At 27.4% G+C, this 15,346-nt stretch overlaps 6 protein-coding genes across 9 annotated transcripts; 2 read left to right on the plus strand and 4 right to left on the minus strand.

Annotated features, from left to right (window-relative positions):
* Positions 1–453: 453 nt before the first annotated feature.
* On the minus strand, positions 454–4,833 carry LOC118441696 (uncharacterized). The gene is made up of 7 exons (XM_035866427.2): positions 4,742–4,833; positions 2,737–2,966; positions 2,048–2,516; positions 1,588–1,934; positions 1,260–1,507; positions 1,000–1,168; positions 454–938 (listed from the first exon to the last, which is right to left on the minus strand). The coding sequence occupies exons 2-7, from the start codon at positions 2,763–2,765 to the stop codon at positions 686–688; spliced, it is 1,515 nt and encodes a 504-aa protein (XP_035722320.2). The 5' UTR covers positions 2,766–2,966; positions 4,742–4,833; the 3' UTR covers positions 454–685.
* LOC118441919 (uncharacterized) lies at positions 3,873–4,533 on the plus strand. Its single transcript, XM_035866971.2, has 3 exons — positions 3,873–4,055; positions 4,134–4,253; positions 4,345–4,533. The coding sequence occupies exons 1-3, from the start codon at positions 3,908–3,910 to the stop codon at positions 4,482–4,484; spliced, it is 408 nt and encodes a 135-aa protein (XP_035722864.2). The 5' UTR covers positions 3,873–3,907; the 3' UTR covers positions 4,485–4,533.
* Positions 4,834–4,989: 156 nt separating the features above from the next.
* Ppat-Dpck (Bifunctional Phosphopantetheine adenylyltransferase - Dephospho-CoA kinase) lies at positions 4,990–7,073 on the plus strand. The gene is made up of 5 exons (XM_035866415.2): positions 4,990–5,578; positions 5,657–6,000; positions 6,103–6,357; positions 6,446–6,628; positions 6,723–7,073. The coding sequence occupies exons 1-5, from the start codon at positions 4,990–4,992 to the stop codon at positions 6,924–6,926; spliced, it is 1,575 nt and encodes a 524-aa protein (XP_035722308.1). The 3' UTR covers positions 6,927–7,073.
* LOC118441912 (intraflagellar transport protein 22 homolog) lies at positions 6,983–8,373 on the minus strand. Its single transcript, XM_085664566.1, has 4 exons — positions 7,967–8,373; positions 7,622–7,791; positions 7,359–7,558; positions 6,983–7,284 (listed from the first exon to the last, which is right to left on the minus strand). The coding sequence occupies exons 1-4, from the start codon at positions 8,111–8,113 to the stop codon at positions 7,115–7,117; spliced, it is 687 nt and encodes a 228-aa protein (XP_085520692.1). The 5' UTR covers positions 8,114–8,373; the 3' UTR covers positions 6,983–7,114.
* Positions 8,374–8,818: 445 nt separating this feature from the next.
* On the minus strand, positions 8,819–12,456 carry LOC118441498 (uncharacterized). Of its 4 annotated transcripts, none has more exons than XM_085664565.1 (7): positions 12,363–12,456; positions 11,757–11,806; positions 11,061–11,505; positions 10,285–10,936; positions 9,853–10,022; positions 9,213–9,774; positions 8,819–9,089 (listed from the first exon to the last, which is right to left on the minus strand). In XM_085664565.1, the coding sequence occupies exons 3-7, from the start codon at positions 11,097–11,099 to the stop codon at positions 8,971–8,973; spliced, it is 1,542 nt and encodes a 513-aa protein (XP_085520691.1). In that variant the 5' UTR covers positions 11,100–11,505; positions 11,757–11,806; positions 12,363–12,456; the 3' UTR covers positions 8,819–8,970. The 4 variants fall into 4 exon arrangements, with proteins under 4 accessions (XP_085520691.1, XP_085520689.1, XP_085520690.1 ...); XM_085664563.1 differs by having other exon boundaries at positions 12,232–12,435; XM_085664564.1 differs by lacking the exon at positions 12,363–12,456 and adding an exon at positions 12,197–12,215.
* A 239-nt stretch (positions 12,457–12,695) lies between these two features.
* LOC118441493 (uncharacterized) lies at positions 12,696–15,305 on the minus strand. Its single transcript, XM_035865963.2, has 7 exons — positions 15,104–15,305; positions 14,889–15,014; positions 14,684–14,781; positions 14,394–14,565; positions 14,060–14,313; positions 13,419–13,956; positions 12,696–13,319 (listed from the first exon to the last, which is right to left on the minus strand). The coding sequence occupies exons 1-7, from the start codon at positions 15,165–15,167 to the stop codon at positions 12,877–12,879; spliced, it is 1,695 nt and encodes a 564-aa protein (XP_035721856.1). The 5' UTR covers positions 15,168–15,305; the 3' UTR covers positions 12,696–12,876.
* Between the last annotated feature and the right edge of the window lie 41 nt (positions 15,306–15,346).

Raw genomic sequence — 15,346 nt, forward strand, 5'->3', positions numbered from 1 at the left:
ATTGGTATACTTCACCTATTTACAATAAACGCATTTTCATGTATAACAATGTGCAATTATAAAAATATATTTGATTGCTCACGAAAGCATGTGTATTACATACTTATATAACTAATAAACATCGAGTGAGGTAGACATCATTACGATACAGTTAATGATTAAACAACAGTATTTAAAATACATGTATATCATATATATATATATATTAAAAAAATATTATTATATTATATTATTAAAAACATTGAATATTATAAATAGTTCTTTTCTACACACTGTATTAAATTTTGTATTCAAAACAAAATCAAATGTGCACATCTTTTACAATATAATTAATTTATAAAATGATTTCGATATTATTAAAAAAAAAAAATCACATTAAGAATTCCTGATTTTTATAAAAATACATAATACTTTCATTAATATGCATATTATATTGCCACAATAAAATATTTTTATTTTTGCATAGTGAATATCAAATTAATTATTTAAAGTGAAATTATATAAATAAAATGTTAATTAATCTTTTTTAATTAATTTCTGGTCCCACAGTTAAACTTTTGCCAGAGCAACATATATATATCTTATGAATCTTATTATATTTATAGAACTAATCATTTCGAGATAACGAAAGCATATTTTACGATTCGCCTTATAACAATATATACTACTAATCGCATATTAAATGTTATTTTTCATTTTTGACTGTAACTTTTTTTTTCCTACTTACAGTATTTCTAGGACTATAATCCCAATTACTTGTGAACAAAGTTGATTTTGGAACCTGTCCTGTAGTAATATGCTTACCTTGAATTTCTAGAACATCGTTATTCTTATCGCGTATAATTTTTGCAGTAGAGGGCATTATTGAACGTGAAATAGGACTTAAAGGTTTTATACTGCGCTGTAATACAGCTGGTGACGCAACCAACGACGATGACCTGGAATAAAAATTGTTATTATTTTTATCATTTTATCATAAGTCACAGCTCGTTAATATACCTGTTTTTACTGCTGGGGAGCCTTGAAGTATCTATAGGAGCAAGTCTAAGATTTTTTGGCCACACAGCTGGAGATACAGGTGCTTGCCAAGCAGAATGAGTATCTGGCATTCTAATACTATTTGATTTCCACAATGGCTTAATGTTAGAAAAAGAATTTCTAGCAGATCCTATAACAAGACATTATTATATATCAGTTAATTAATATGTTATATCTATTATATTATATTATATCATATCATACATTAAAATACATATTACCTTGAGAAGATGAAATTTCTAAAGCTTGTCCCATGAATCTAATAGGTACGGTTTTTAAAGTTGAAAAACTTTCTCTGGTAGATACAGCAAAAGGCACGGGACTAACTACAATTTTTTCATTAAAAACAGTACCAAGTTTATTTCTGCTTTGTTGTGGAGTGTACAGTCTCTCTTTTTCAGCATTTACATCATTTCCCATTTTTTTTAAACCTTTTACTTTACTCGCAGAAATGGAATGCTCTTTTCTCCTGTTGACATAAATATATTTAAATACAAGATATATAAGCATACATGTATGCCATAAATACTTATTTTTCTTTAAATATACCTTTCGGAGGAATGTTTATTTCTTTTAATAGTTTCAAGCTTTGATTTGTCAGAAATATTTTCCTCATGTTGTTTTATATTACTGAGATCTAAAGAATCATCCTCAAAATGATCATGATATAAAATTTGATCACCTGATCTAGTAGATTTAGAACTTTTTGTAAATGTTCTATTCCTACACATAGGTGCAGGAGTAATTTTTAATACTTTATCTAATGTACTATCTATTGTGTCTGTATCATCATTTTTAGTTGGAAATAATTGAGCATTTATGTATTCCAAGATAATATTAAAAACATCTTCTTTTAATCTTTTATTTTTTGAATTGTTTGAAGATTCATTGATATCCTGTAAAAAAAAAACCATTTTTAAAGTTATATTTTCATTTAGAATATACTTCAATTAAAAAAAAAAATGACATTTTATATAAATACATCATTATTAGAAATATAAACATATACCTTTGTTACTTGATAATGTTCAATAGATAGTTTTGAACTATCACAATGATCAGATGGTTTTTGTACTTCTTTTTTATCTGCATTATAATCTGTGGATTTACAGATACTTTTATCGAACAATCCTTTTCCAATAACTCTCAAATGTGGTATTTGCATTTTCCATTGCGTACATTCTTCCAAAATTTCATTATTGGACAAGTTATTAGTTTCATTATAGAGAACTTTGTCAATTGCGTCCCATTGTTGAAGTAATTTCTCAGTTGCAACATTTTCCATTTCCTCAGGCCATGACAAAGACGTTGAGATACTAGTTCGATCCCAGCTTGTTGGACTAGTAATTCTTTTAGAAAATTCTTTTCTTTGTATATCTGGTAATGGAACTCCACACAACTCATGTTCATAAGCTTCATCGTCTCGTAGTCTTAATAGATGTTGAGGTGCTTTTATCTTTTGTGTGGTTGAACTAAATCTATATATAAAAAGTATATTTGTTTACTTCTCAGATATTATTAAAAGTAACTTTAATATTAACTCTTACAGATAAATATTAATTATTTTATAATTATACTGTAAGTTATAAAATTAATTTTTCAAATTATTATTATGTCGAAAAATTTAATTCACATCTGAAATCGGAAACTGATTACTTTTAATTCTAGAAATGTAAAGTACAATTAAGAATAACGTACACATTCCGTTTAATTGTCTTCTTATGCATTTCATGCTTCCCAAATTATGGCACAAATCATTAAAAATCGTTATAGAGATTATGACAGGAAGTCCTTGACAAAAGTATAATCACGAATCTTGTATAAGAATCACTGTTGTTATTGATTATTTTACTAATAGCCAGGCAGGTAATTTAAAACATTTTAACGTCACCAAAGAATTCTCGATTTGTAAATTAAAAGATATATCCCTTTAAAATATTATAAATCTTGTAATTATATCATAATGCGATCAATCTCTTATTGAAACTCATAATCATTATTTCAAAAGAGCTGAATTTACGCGCAATAATACACATACGATGCAAATACATTTATCATGATTGGTCGAAAATATATAACAGTTAACGCTGATTGGTTTATATTCAAAATAAAAATAAACTATAATTTAATGATATTATTTAATGTAATGTTTCTGCTAAATCTTATCTTTATATAATGAATTATTTATTTTTCACATATCTATTTGTTAATTACATAATAAAAAGTCTTGTAACAATAATTATTATAATTATTTAATTGTTATTGATCATCAAATTTTAACCAATGACAAGCTATTTTTACAGATAGTTTAAATTTCAAAGCGTATCCAATCAAATAATAGAATTTAAAAATATAATAAGAATAAATGCGTATAAGAAGAAACACAAAATAAAAATTTTTTTTAATTCAAATAAATGAATAAAATAATATTAAATTATAGTTATGAATATAAGTAAAATACAAATAGTCATAGTTTTATTCATTATTGGTATCATTTTTTGTATACATAATCGCATTAAAAGTATGCATTCTATAAAGATATAAATGAAAAATTATTATACTAAATATATTTATTTTATGTAAATTTTTTATCATTTTGTTTTTAAAAATATGTTTAACATGATTCTATAGGAAAATATTATAATATGGCAAAATCTATTGTTACACCTTTTGAAAAATCTAAACAGAAATATTTTTCTAATCAGTGTACATCAACACAAACTATTGTTGATACTATAAATCATAGAGAAATATTGTTAAAATTATATGAAGCAGCTGATGTAAGATATATTTATACTTATTTGGAACATTTTATTATCTTCTCATATTAATAATATCTTTATATTGATGTTATTATTAGAAATGTTATATGAAAGTGTATGCACTTAGATGCATTCGTTTAATTAATTATTGTCCCCATTTAATTAATATTCCACATGGACCTGATGGTTATACACCATTTCACAAAGTCTGCTTTCATGGTAATACATGTTTGATCGAATATATGATTGCAAAAGGTAAACTTTATAGTATTAGATATATATTATGATATTATACTTAACATTAAAAATTTATTTGTTTTATATTATATACAGGTGCTAATCCTTTTCTTAAAACTTATAGTGGTGAAAATGCAATTTGTATGGCATTATATTTTTTTCTTAACCATCCTAACAATAATGATTTTACTTGTTTAGATATTCTTTGCGAAACAGGTTTGTAGAAAATGAAAAATAATTCATATTTATATTTTATGTATGACTACAGAGAGTTCTTTATTATAAATTATATCTGATTGTATCACAGGTTGTCATTTAGATATGTCAAATAAACACTATGATACCGTTATGAAATCAGCTTTAAATAATCATAATAAGCTTTTAGCAGAATGGTTATTATTGCATAATAAAATTACAAAACTTTCGAGAAGTTATTCAGAACCATGAAATTTCATATACTGTATGCTTTACAGTAATAATTAATTAAATATATAATTTGATCTACATAATAAATTATTAATTTGATATTGTTATTTGATATACTGCTTCTTTTAATTAGTTTAGATGCATTGAATACAATAATTTCAAAATTTATTGTTTAATAAATTAATTAAGATTATATTAAGTAACTTGTATAGGTATTTTGCATAATCTACGTTTAACAATAAAGGAACAAAGTTCAAAGTTATTGAAGTTATACCTACAGCAAAAATAACCTCTTCGTTACGATTGTCAACTTCAGGTGATCATCACCGGATACATAAATACGTTAATTGATATTCTTTATGTTTATTTATTTATTCGTTACGCAAAGATATCTCATTCTACGTTACTATTAGTTATTAAATGGTAGTATGCATAGAATAATCGTCATATTCAACTCTAAACAAGTGTTATTTGAAATAGAATCTTCTTATATAGTTCTACTAAAAAATTAAATTTGTGTTTAAATATGTTAAGTACTGGTTTGTTAATTTTGACAAATCCTAGTAGGATTACGACGTTATTACCAGTTATCAATAAACATGTTTTAAAAACATTATATATTCAATATTTGCCAGAAAAAAATTTAATTACGCCAGGAAATCATTCCATTAAATTACCGAAATTACCTCGTTATGCCCAAATCGTTGCTAATATTTATAAAGTAGCTTCCAATAATTGTTCTAGACTAGATATACGAATTTTATTAACACATATAAAAAATCCTGGTTTTACCATTATAAATACTAAAAATCCGGTGGAAATAATAATTTTTGATCAAATTTATAATACAAAAGTAGTTGATACTTTTATACAAGATTGTCTTGCCAATATATCAGAAGGATGTAGTTACATTACACTTGATAATGAACAAAATGATAAGAAATGTAACGATACCGATGAATGTAGTACAAAAGACTTACAAACATACAAAAGTGTTGTTTTGGGTGGCACATTTGATCGTCTACACAATGGACATAAAATTATTTTAAGCGAAGCTGTTTTGTATTCTAGAGAAAAACTTACAGTTGGTGTGACAAATACAAACATGTTAACTGGTTAGAAATTATTATTAAAATAATGTTTTCAATTGTTGTATTTAGTCACAACTGACAATCAATCAATAATATTTTTAGGAAAATTGCTATGGGAATTAATAGAACCATGCTCTAAAAGAATAACAGATGTTAAAGACTTTTTAGAAGATGTGGATTCATCATTAACATATGATATTGTTCCTATTAATGATATGTATGGTCCTACTAAAGATGATCCTACATTTGAAATGATAGTAGTCAGTGAAGAAACGAGACGAGGCGGGGATAAAGTCAATTCTTTGCGATTACAGAAAAATTTGAATGAATTGGTTATTCATGAAGTAAAATTATTAGCTGATGAAAATCACAGAGCATATGAAGAAAATAAAATTAGTTCTAGTAATCAAAGGATACGATTACTTGGCAAAAGATTAGGGAAATCCGTATGTATTTTATTGATACTAGACCTCTTCAATTATTTTTATTTATATTATTTATATATATTATATATTTTATTTTTATATATATTATTAATAATTTTGCAGATAAACAAAGATAAACCACTTAAACCTTATATTATTGGGTTAATTGGTGGTATAGCAAGTGGTAAATCATCAGTGATCGAGAAAGTACAAAAATTTGGCGCTGGATTTGTGAATTGTGATAAAATTGCACATGATTTATATCTTCCTGGAAAACAATGTTTTCAAACTATAGTTACACATTTTGGTACAGGCATACTTAATGCAGATGGTTTTATCAATAGAAAAGCTCTTAGTAATATTGTATTTAATGATAAGGTATATTTATATATATAATTTGTATAATATGACAAGATTATTCCAGTTGTTTTTTCAATAATTTGATAATTTTGTATTAAAAATGTAGGAACAATTAAATAAATTAAATAATTTAATGTGGCCTTTAATTCTTGAAGAGGCTAAAAGGAAGATAAATGAACTATATATAGGAGGATATAATGTTATTTTTATGGAGGCAGCAGTCTTGATACAAGCTAATTGGCAGAATGAATGTCATGAAATATGGGCTTGCATAATTCCGCCAGAAGAGGTTTGTTCAATATTAGTTAATATTATATGTACTTCATGTTATTAACAATATACATATATCTTATTAAGAAATGATACATATATTAAATGTGTAGGCTATTAAAAGAATCATGAAAAGAAATATTTTATCAGAGGATGAAGCAAAACAAAGAATAGAAATGCAACCAAGTAACTTAGATCAAATTAAAGAAGCTAATGTTGTCATATGCACATTGTGGGATCATGATTTCACAGAAAAGCAAGTACAAAATGCATGGGAGGAATTAAAGACTTATTTATCACAACATTCAGCTGATTAATATAATGATATTCTTAGAAACATAATGATGTGATTAAAGAAAAAAATGGGAAATGTATATGGTTTATTTTAGTTTATAAATTTAATCCTTTTTTATATAGATTATACACTGGAATTAAAATATAATATTGTTATAGACTTTTGTACAATATGTGTACATATATTATATCTTACTAAATTAATAGGAAATTATTTAGCAAATAAAATATTATCGGTTAATATAGTGTTTTCTTCTTGATCCAAATAGTCTTGCATTTTAGTCATAAGAGAGCTTAAAAATGAACGAAAGTCAGCTTGTAATTTATTACCACTTTCTTCTATATCGCATCTGACATGTGATACTTTGGGAAATGTGGAAGCTGCATAAGTAAAAAAATTATTACTTTTTTTTAATTACAATTTGTCACTTATTTTTTTTTATTTTTACACTTACAAATCGATTTCGGTAATTCAGATAGAGTTCTGTCAGGATCGTAACAAAATATTACGCACATGTCAGGACCTAATTTAGTCTGTGTAACAAAATAATCATAGAACTCTTGTATTTCTTTTAAACAATTTTGTTTTTTTGCACTATATATTAACATCACACCATGTAAATCTTTTCTTATAGCAGGCCAACAAGTTTTAAATCTATAAAATATATAAATTATAAGAATTCACATTTAAAACATACAATGTATTTAACTTGCATACTTGAAATCGCCACTACAGTCCCATATTTCAATATCTTTTGAAATAGTTCTATTATTTACTATAATGCCTTGTGCTTCTGCTTCTAGTATTCTTACACCATATGTTGGATGGTAATTGTAAGGGATTTCTGAAGCATCAGCAAGAAAGTTTGATACTGTAGTTTTACCACTCTGAAAGATATTACTTTCTTAAAGTATGGTCTATATTCAGATGTTTACTCTTTCTTATTCAAAATTATATAGAAAATAAATAATATGACACATAAGTTTTATTACTTATGTTATCAAATAAAAAAGATTTAATTTAAGCACTAGTATTTATTAACATTAATTCTTAATATCTCACCTCCAATGGTCCAATTACTACTAATTTTAAAGCTTGCATAGTTATTGATATCTTTTGCAATACAGTATATTTCGTAATCTTTCCATATTTGTGTATCATACTCTTGAAGGCAATTTTTGTGTACGATACTGTTTCTATGGTAACCATTCATAATATTGAAGTTAGAATGCGTATTTAATTATATAACATAATAAATAAGCGTATTTATATAAAATCATAATTATTCCAATTGGAAATAATTCTATATATAATACACACACACACACACACACACACCCATACTTATGTGTGTATATATATATACACACATATATATATAATAAACGGATATATTACATATTTATTACAGGTTAATATTTCAATAATATTTAGTACTAGGTATTAATTTATTTATCAACAACGTATAGTTTTATAAGATATTTATGTAATAAGATAGTTAATACAAATAAATTGTGTTATGAACGTTATACATAGAACTAATGTAATTATTAATAAACTAGTTTGCAAATCTTATCAATATATATATAAAAAAAACATGTGCTGTTCTCAATATTTGATTGGTCAATAAAATACTAAGTAAAATACTAAGAAAATTAAAAAAATTTTATGATATATATCTTTTACTTTAAAAGATATTTCTCGAATGTCAGATAACATATGAATGCAAATACAATATACCTATTTAAGATAGCTTAACTTCTTTTACAATAAGTACAATTCATGTCATATTATACATAATCAGATGAGATGTTACATTATCTTTTAAAATATGTGTTTTTTTTTTCATATAGCTTACAGATTATTACAAAATATTTCTGAATCTATACATTAATAAATATAAATGATATAACTTTACACATGATTATCTTCAAGTCACTTCTGTATAATAATCTAATAATTATAATTTGTAGCATATTGTAAACACTTATTATTTGGATAAAGAAAATAACAGAAGAGAAATTGTGATTAAAGAAATGTATTTTGATTAATGTGTAAAGATTACTTTACATACTTTGTACATCCTCTGATTGATCAACTTTATTTTCCTCAGGATAGTTTAATCCATATAAAGCTAACAATGCTGCTTTTGCTGCTATTTTTTTAGCATCCTTTTTATTTCTTGCTGCAATTAAAGAGATATAATTATTTACATGTTTATAAATAAATTCTCCATTAACACAAGAATTGGATTATTATCTTGTATTTATTAAGTTTATTATTTTTATAATAATATTATTTTTTATACCTGAACCAGTATAACCAACACCATCAATTTCCACAGCTAGTGTAAACATTATATTAGGTGGATTTCCAAGACGACTTATTTCTACATATGTTAATCCTGGTTTCATTTGATTTAATAACATAACAGGATGTATATTGGTCGCATTTGGTGGAAGTTCCTTCTGAACTGGAAATTTATTTGTACTAGAAAGTATTTTCTTTGCTCCTTTTAGTGGTGTAGGTAATCCTGGTCTGGGTACTGGTACTGATGTTCCTTGATTGTGCCATTCCAAGAAAAGTTTATAAAGTGCAAAACTTGCTAATGAACTCCATGGAACTTCTTCGCTTTCGTCAATATTAGTATCTGTTGACATTTGTCCATCTTCTGCATTGTCTTCTTTCGTTGATGACATGGAAGAATCTGCAGGTTGATTTGCTTGTCCATCTGATTCGGCATCCATACGTGCTTTCATACTAGCTGCAGTCATTTTTTCAAGTAATAATGCTTTTAATGCATTTTCAGCAGCATTTTGACGTGCAAGTGGTTTAGATAATCCTTGACCAACATATGTTTTCCCATCAAGCTGCCAATTATATGCATAATATTTAGTCAAAATAAATATACAGAATGAGTATTCATGAGTAGAAAAACTTTTTTTTACCTCTGCATGAACAAGATAAAGAGAATTTGGCATAGGTCCTTGTGTTTCAGGAAATGTAAACTGCACTCCAGCTTTCATTTCATTTAAAACCATAATTGCGTTTTTTGGTTGAAGAGTCTTTCTTAAACGTTGATTCAAACGAAGACGTTTCAGTTTTTTATTTACCTTAACTGCATACATAATTTTATTATTTAACATAGAAAAGTTTAAGATATAATATCTGTTTGTATTATCTAGTTTTTAATTTTTTCAGTACACTAATTCACATTGATTGTTTGAATGCCTTAGCTCAAGGAGCAAAGCACCGAACAAAAGCTAAACATCTTCAAATTTGCGCAGCGTTTTGTCATCATATCAATAATAAAATAATAATATAAGAAAGTATATAAAATTTTATAGAAACTATTACAAATGTATATACATTATACTTACATCCAGGTATTTTACGTCTCCATCTTGGTATTTCTGGTGCATCAGTATCTGCATTTTCAGTTTTGACATCAACTTTTCCATCAATGGTATTATTGCAACAGGCAGTTGTATCTGATGTAGTGAGTACAGATATATTTTGTGATGTAGAAGCAGGTTGTTGAGGGGTGACAGATGTGTTCTGCATAGGAACAGTAGATACTGTAATCGAGCTCTGTTTAAGTATTGGTTTTAGGCGTTGTTGTTGTTGAGTATTAGGTGGTGGCAGTTGTGGGGGTGGTTGCTGTTGCTGTATATGTTGTTGCTGTATATGTTGCTGCTGTTGCTGTATATGTTGCTGCTGTTGTATATGTTGCTGCTGTTGCATATGTTGCTGCTGCTGTTGTTGCTGTATATGCTGTTGTTGTATATGCTGCTGCTGTTGTTGCTGTTGCTGCTGCTGTTGCATATGTTGTTGTTGCTGCAGATGTTGTTGCTGTTGCTGCTGCGTTAATTGAGGTTTCAATTGCTGCAAGGGTCTTGTTATACTAGGTTGTTGTATCTGTACTGGTGGTTGAGATTTAAACGGTTGTGAAGTTTGCACATTCCCTTGTTTGTAAATAGCTTGCTGAGTTACGATTGGTTGTGGTGGCTGATAACTCCCTTGCTGACTAAACTGTAAAATATAGGGTGGGTCGCCGCTACACAAGGAACCTCTACGGTTGTGCTATCCCACCAAGGTCTAGCATCGCATATGTACTTAAAAGCAATCTAATGCTACCCCCATAGCTCTTACCTACCAAGTTATCTTTAACTATGGCCAATGTTTCCTTACTCATGACTCAGCTAAGTTAAAATATGTTAATTATTAGATAATTTAAAAAGCAATTTTATAAATAATAATGAGTAATTATAAACTATAATATATATGTTAATTTATAATCAATCTATTAGAATATATTCTATGTTTTATGTATAAGTAATAAAAAAAAGGAAAAAAAAAATTACAAAAAGAAAGGAATATACATTTATAGTACAAAGAATACAGTTTAAATAAAGTATATAGAAAATAAATTAGAGTTGAATATCAATAATATAATAATATTAAAATAATTCAACTTGCTTAGACATGAGTTCAGTATAAATCAACAAAATGGCCAATGGCAGGCTATGCTATGTGGGTAACAGACGATCTAGCCCCTGGCCGACCGCACTTCCTCGGTATTGTTGTATAGCTACTAGTACCTGCATTGCAGGGGAGGGGAAAGTAGGGACCACTAATTAGTACATGCAAATGGAAACAACTTTGGAAACAACATATGGAACATTTTAATGCATCTATATATGTGAAAACTCAAACATCTTTTATATCTTGTGTTATATTTGGGATCTTCTATTTAATTTTGAAGTAATACAAGATTTGGAATTAATATAAATTTTATATCCATAAAAAATATGACATAAAAATACATATTAATAAATAAATGGAAACTTACAGAATTTTGGCTCTGGAAAGGAGCCTGGTTACTAGGATTTTGTGTTCGTGCTGCAACATATATAAATATATTCTTATTGTGTTTTCTAAGAAATATTATATTGTAGGGTTAATCAAATTATGTCATATAAATAAAAATATAACGTATAAACGCCGAATTGTTGTATAACCTAAGCAAATATATTGCTTTTCAATGAAAATATTTAATAAATAAACTTACGATCTTTGTGTAAACATATATGTTATATTTATACCAGGTGATCATAACTATTGTATATAGAAAAAGGAAAAATAATATAAAAATGATATATATTTCAAATACGAGCATAATCGATAGTATTGATCTTTTGATGTAATATATTTTAATACAAATCAAAATTTATTTATGTTTATACATAATTAATATAAAAGAATTTATTTTGAATCAACATGTTTATATACCTTGAATATAAAAATAAATTTTGTACTGTTCTTACCACTGGGATAGCCCTGACTTTGTCTGTTTCTCGCAAACATTTTTACGTTTTTAATAAAAGAGTAGAACTTTCTTAAATAATGTTAATTTGTAAATTTTAAACACGTTAATAACTATAGTATCATTTATTACCACTTAAATATACATAAAATAGTTCAATTGCTTCGTTAAATGCTACAGTGTTATCGAGCACGCCTGCCACTTAATCATGAAGAAGGAAATGACGCTATGATTTCATCCCCACTACTCTTAAGAACAGGAAATATGAATCTCAAACATCGCGCATGAGCAAAATACGAAACTATATAAATGTTTCGATCAGTCGTTTTTGTTAAAAAAGAAGGTTGCATTAATATTTTTATTCTATAATCTATGTGATATACGGTAATTTTTTTGTGACTGTACAATATTCGGGCAAAATAATAAATCAATTGAAAAATAATTTAAACGTCTGCATTTTGAAAATATCACATGTAGTATTCTTAAAGCGAAACTTGTACATTTATACAACAAAAATGCCATATATACGGTGCAAAAGGTAATTTGTAATTACAGAATTTATGTAAGGGCTATTTAATGATCTTATATAATACAAAAATTCACTATCTTTCATCTTAATTATAATGCTAATAATTATTTTATTTACTCAGAGTAAACCTTCCATTTCTTGCATAAATTGCATATATGCATCATCCTTTGTTTTAGGTTGTGTTGTCCGAAGTGGTTGAGTTTCTGGTAATCTTTCTGAAAGTCTGGATATGTTGCTTGGTTTTCTCTTATCATCTCGTTTTACTCGTAGAGATGTTGGTAAAAACCTAGTAACATCCGCAGCTAAATTCCGAATTTGAGGCTTGGCTTCAATAGTCGTTGTATTTTTCCCATCTTTATCTTTTCTGTTAATTAATTGAGGAGCAGCAGATAATACATTAGGAGTTTTAGGTTGCGATCCTGTTCCTGCTTGTGTTTGCATCTGAGCATTTGCTATATTTGAGATATTAGATAAACTAGGCATTTGCATCTGTGGTGGTGGCATTCTAGGCATACTTGGTGGACCCGGTCGTAACATTCTAGGCAATCCAGGTGGGGGACCTGTAAAAATATTTTTTACAGTAAATTCATCGAATAATAAAGTTATGATCTCCCCATGATTAAATTTTACATATTATAATATAATGATTTATGTATTACCAGGTGGAAGACGAAGTCCGATACGAGGTGGTGGTGGTGGAGGCATTCGAAGGTGTAATGGTGGAGGTGGTGGCCTATATAGTAGTGGAGGTGGTGGAAGATTCATATGGGGCAAATTATGTTGTTGTGTATGTTGTGTATGAGAATGAGATGATGCATGTTGATTATGCCCTGAGGAATGCTCAGATGCTCCTGGAGGCTCAAGTTCTTCATCTTCTGTTTTGTTGTTAGATTTATTATTGGATTTATTATTAGATTCATTCTCTGCCTCAAGTAATGATAAGCGTGCATTTAAATCTTGAGCACGTTCAGTTTCTCGTTTTTTATGAACTACTTCCATTTCACGCATAAATTGATCAATATCTTGACCTGCCATGGCCAACATTTTTTGTTGCAAAGTAGTTGGTTTCACCTTTGCCATTTCTCTATCTTTTTCTTTATCTTTCTCTGAATCTTTTTCTTTATCAGAATCTTGCTTATTATCATCTTTATCATCCGCAAAACGTATTGTTCTTGATTTTGCTGGTGCATCTTTATTCTATATGTTGTATATATAAAATAGTTATAAAATTAATTGTCTATATTCAAGAAATCAAATGAAGAATCATTAACTTATTGTAATAATAAATATACAGTATTACCTTTTCTGTAACATCTTCATCATCACTTGAAAGATCAGGCGGTGGAAAAGGTGGAACACCTGGTGGTTCTTTATTTGGTGCCATTGTAGGTATTGATGGAGCTGTCGCATATGCACTGGTTTTCTTTAAAATACTTGGTGGTATTGGTATGTTCATGAGTGGATGATGCTGTGGTATATAATGTGGATGTGGCGGATACATATGTGCAGGAGGTTGTGGCATGTCCGGTAGTGGAATTTGTGATGTTAATGAGCCTGAAATAATATTTCTCTTTGTAATATTAAGAAAATCTCAATAATATGAAATAAAACATAAAAGAAAATTGTTTCAAAACCTGGATAAATCCGAGAAATATCATTGGCTGCAGATGGCAATGGTATTTCATCAACTTGTACCTGTTGTGCATGTCTTACAGCTTCAAAATATGAGACTAAATCTATTCTTCTTCGTTCGTATTGTATTAATTGTTCTTTTAATTCTGCCCACTTTTCTTGATCATCTTTTGCCTAAGGAAAGTAAATCAACCATAGAAATATAAATTATAAATTATTTTATAAAGGCATTAAAAATCTTCTATTGTCATCTTACCAATTTAAAATATAAAATGTATAATTTTATACTTACATACATTTTTAAAACACGGTCTAAGGTTTCCTTAAGTTTCTTTCGTTTATCTTTTAATACTTTTTCATTTAAGGGTGGTGGCTGCATAACATTGTATTCTAAAATGAAATAAACACCAACAAATTAGTAAAACAAATTAGTAAAACAAATTAGTAATTCAAATTAGTAAAACTTTAGGAAACTAATACTATTGTGTAATACTAACCCATTTGATCTATTTTTTCCATTTCTTCAATTATTTGAGTAGGATCTTTGCCTTTTAAAACAGCAGCTCGCACCAATTGTCTTTGTTTTTTATTTTTCTTTAATTCTTTCTTACGAGCTTCCTTACCTAAAATATATAATACACAAAATCGTCAATCTTCTATTATTTATAATAAGAATTTATTATTTATATATTTGGTTATGAACAATACTGACGTGCTTGATCTGTAGGATTCATATATTTCCCACTTTTCGTGGTATTAATTGAACGTCGACCCATTTTAATTATTTTTAACACAAGTAAAACAATGAAATTTATCTGACTTTTTAATTTTAAGTCACCTTAATTGTAAATCAACATAATTATTTACGTTTTGTTCAATCAACATGTCGTCGTTATACCATCATTTTTCAACGTACTACTGTTCAACAATGAAAGGTGTATTTACAAATAACTTT

Source organism: Vespa mandarinia, chromosome 2, assembly GCF_050613455.1.
Source record: "Vespa mandarinia isolate Hongniang chromosome 2, ASM5061345v1, whole genome shotgun sequence".
NCBI classification, from domain to species: domain Eukaryota; kingdom Metazoa; phylum Arthropoda; class Insecta; order Hymenoptera; family Vespidae; genus Vespa; species Vespa mandarinia.

What these genes read in the sequence shown, in the direction of transcription:
- LOC118441696 (XM_035866427.2), bottom strand. Translation starts at nt 2,765, where the DNA reads ATGCATAAGAAGACAATTAAACGGAATGT. An exon ending in AACATTATCAAGTAACAAAG is followed by an intron (nt 1,935 to 2,047) that starts GTATATGTTTAT and finishes TTTTTTTTACAG; the next exon opens with GATATCAATGAATCTTCAAA. An exon ending in CTCCCCAGCAGTAAAAACAG is followed by an intron (nt 939 to 999) that starts GTATATTAACGA and finishes TTTTTATTCCAG; the next exon opens with GTCATCGTCGTTGGTTGCGT.
- LOC118441919 (XM_035866971.2), top strand. Translation starts at nt 3,908, where the DNA reads ATGAAAGTGTATGCACTTAGATGCATTCGTTTAATTAATTATTGTCCC. An exon ending in CGAATATATGATTGCAAAAG is followed by an intron (nt 4,056 to 4,133) that starts GTAAACTTTATA and finishes TATTATATACAG; the next exon opens with GTGCTAATCCTTTTCTTAAA. An exon ending in AGATATTCTTTGCGAAACAG is followed by an intron (nt 4,254 to 4,344) that starts GTTTGTAGAAAA and finishes ATTGTATCACAG; the next exon opens with GTTGTCATTTAGATATGTCA.
- Ppat-Dpck (XM_035866415.2), top strand. Translation starts at nt 4,990, where the DNA reads ATGTTAAGTACTGGTTTGTTAATTTTGACAAATCCTAGTAGGATTACG. An exon ending in AAATACAAACATGTTAACTG is followed by an intron (nt 5,579 to 5,656) that starts GTTAGAAATTAT and finishes TAATATTTTTAG; the next exon opens with GAAAATTGCTATGGGAATTA. An exon ending in ATATTGTATTTAATGATAAG is followed by an intron (nt 6,358 to 6,445) that starts GTATATTTATAT and finishes TTAAAAATGTAG; the next exon opens with GAACAATTAAATAAATTAAA.
- LOC118441912 (XM_085664566.1), bottom strand. Translation starts at nt 8,113, where the DNA reads ATGGTTACCATAGAAACAGTATCGTACACAAAAATTGCCTTCAAGAGT. An exon ending in GACTGTAGTGGCGATTTCAA is followed by an intron (nt 7,559 to 7,621) that starts GTATGCAAGTTA and finishes TATATTTTATAG; the next exon opens with ATTTAAAACTTGTTGGCCTG. An exon ending in TGAATTACCGAAATCGATTT is followed by an intron (nt 7,285 to 7,358) that starts GTAAGTGTAAAA and finishes TTACTTATGCAG; the next exon opens with CTTCCACATTTCCCAAAGTA.
- LOC118441498 (XM_035865977.2), bottom strand. Translation starts at nt 12,271, where the DNA reads ATGTTTGCGAGAAACAGACAAAGTCAGGGCTATCCCAGTG. An exon ending in CTTTCCAGAGCCAAAATTCT is followed by an intron (nt 10,937 to 11,756) that starts GTAAGTTTCCAT and finishes TATATTTTACAG; the next exon opens with TTTAGTCAGCAAGGGAGTTA. An exon ending in TTTATCTTGTTCATGCAGAG is followed by an intron (nt 9,775 to 9,852) that starts GTAAAAAAAAGT and finishes TATAATTGGCAG; the next exon opens with CTTGATGGGAAAACATATGT.
- LOC118441493 (XM_035865963.2), bottom strand. Translation starts at nt 15,167, where the DNA reads ATGGGTCGACGTTCAATTAATACCACGAAAAGTGGGAAATATATGAAT. An exon ending in GGAAAAAATAGATCAAATGG is followed by an intron (nt 14,782 to 14,888) that starts GTTAGTATTACA and finishes ATTTCATTTTAG; the next exon opens with AATACAATGTTATGCAGCCA. An exon ending in ACCGTGTTTTAAAAATGTAT is followed by an intron (nt 14,566 to 14,683) that starts GTAAGTATAAAA and finishes TACTTTCCTTAG; the next exon opens with GCAAAAGATGATCAAGAAAA.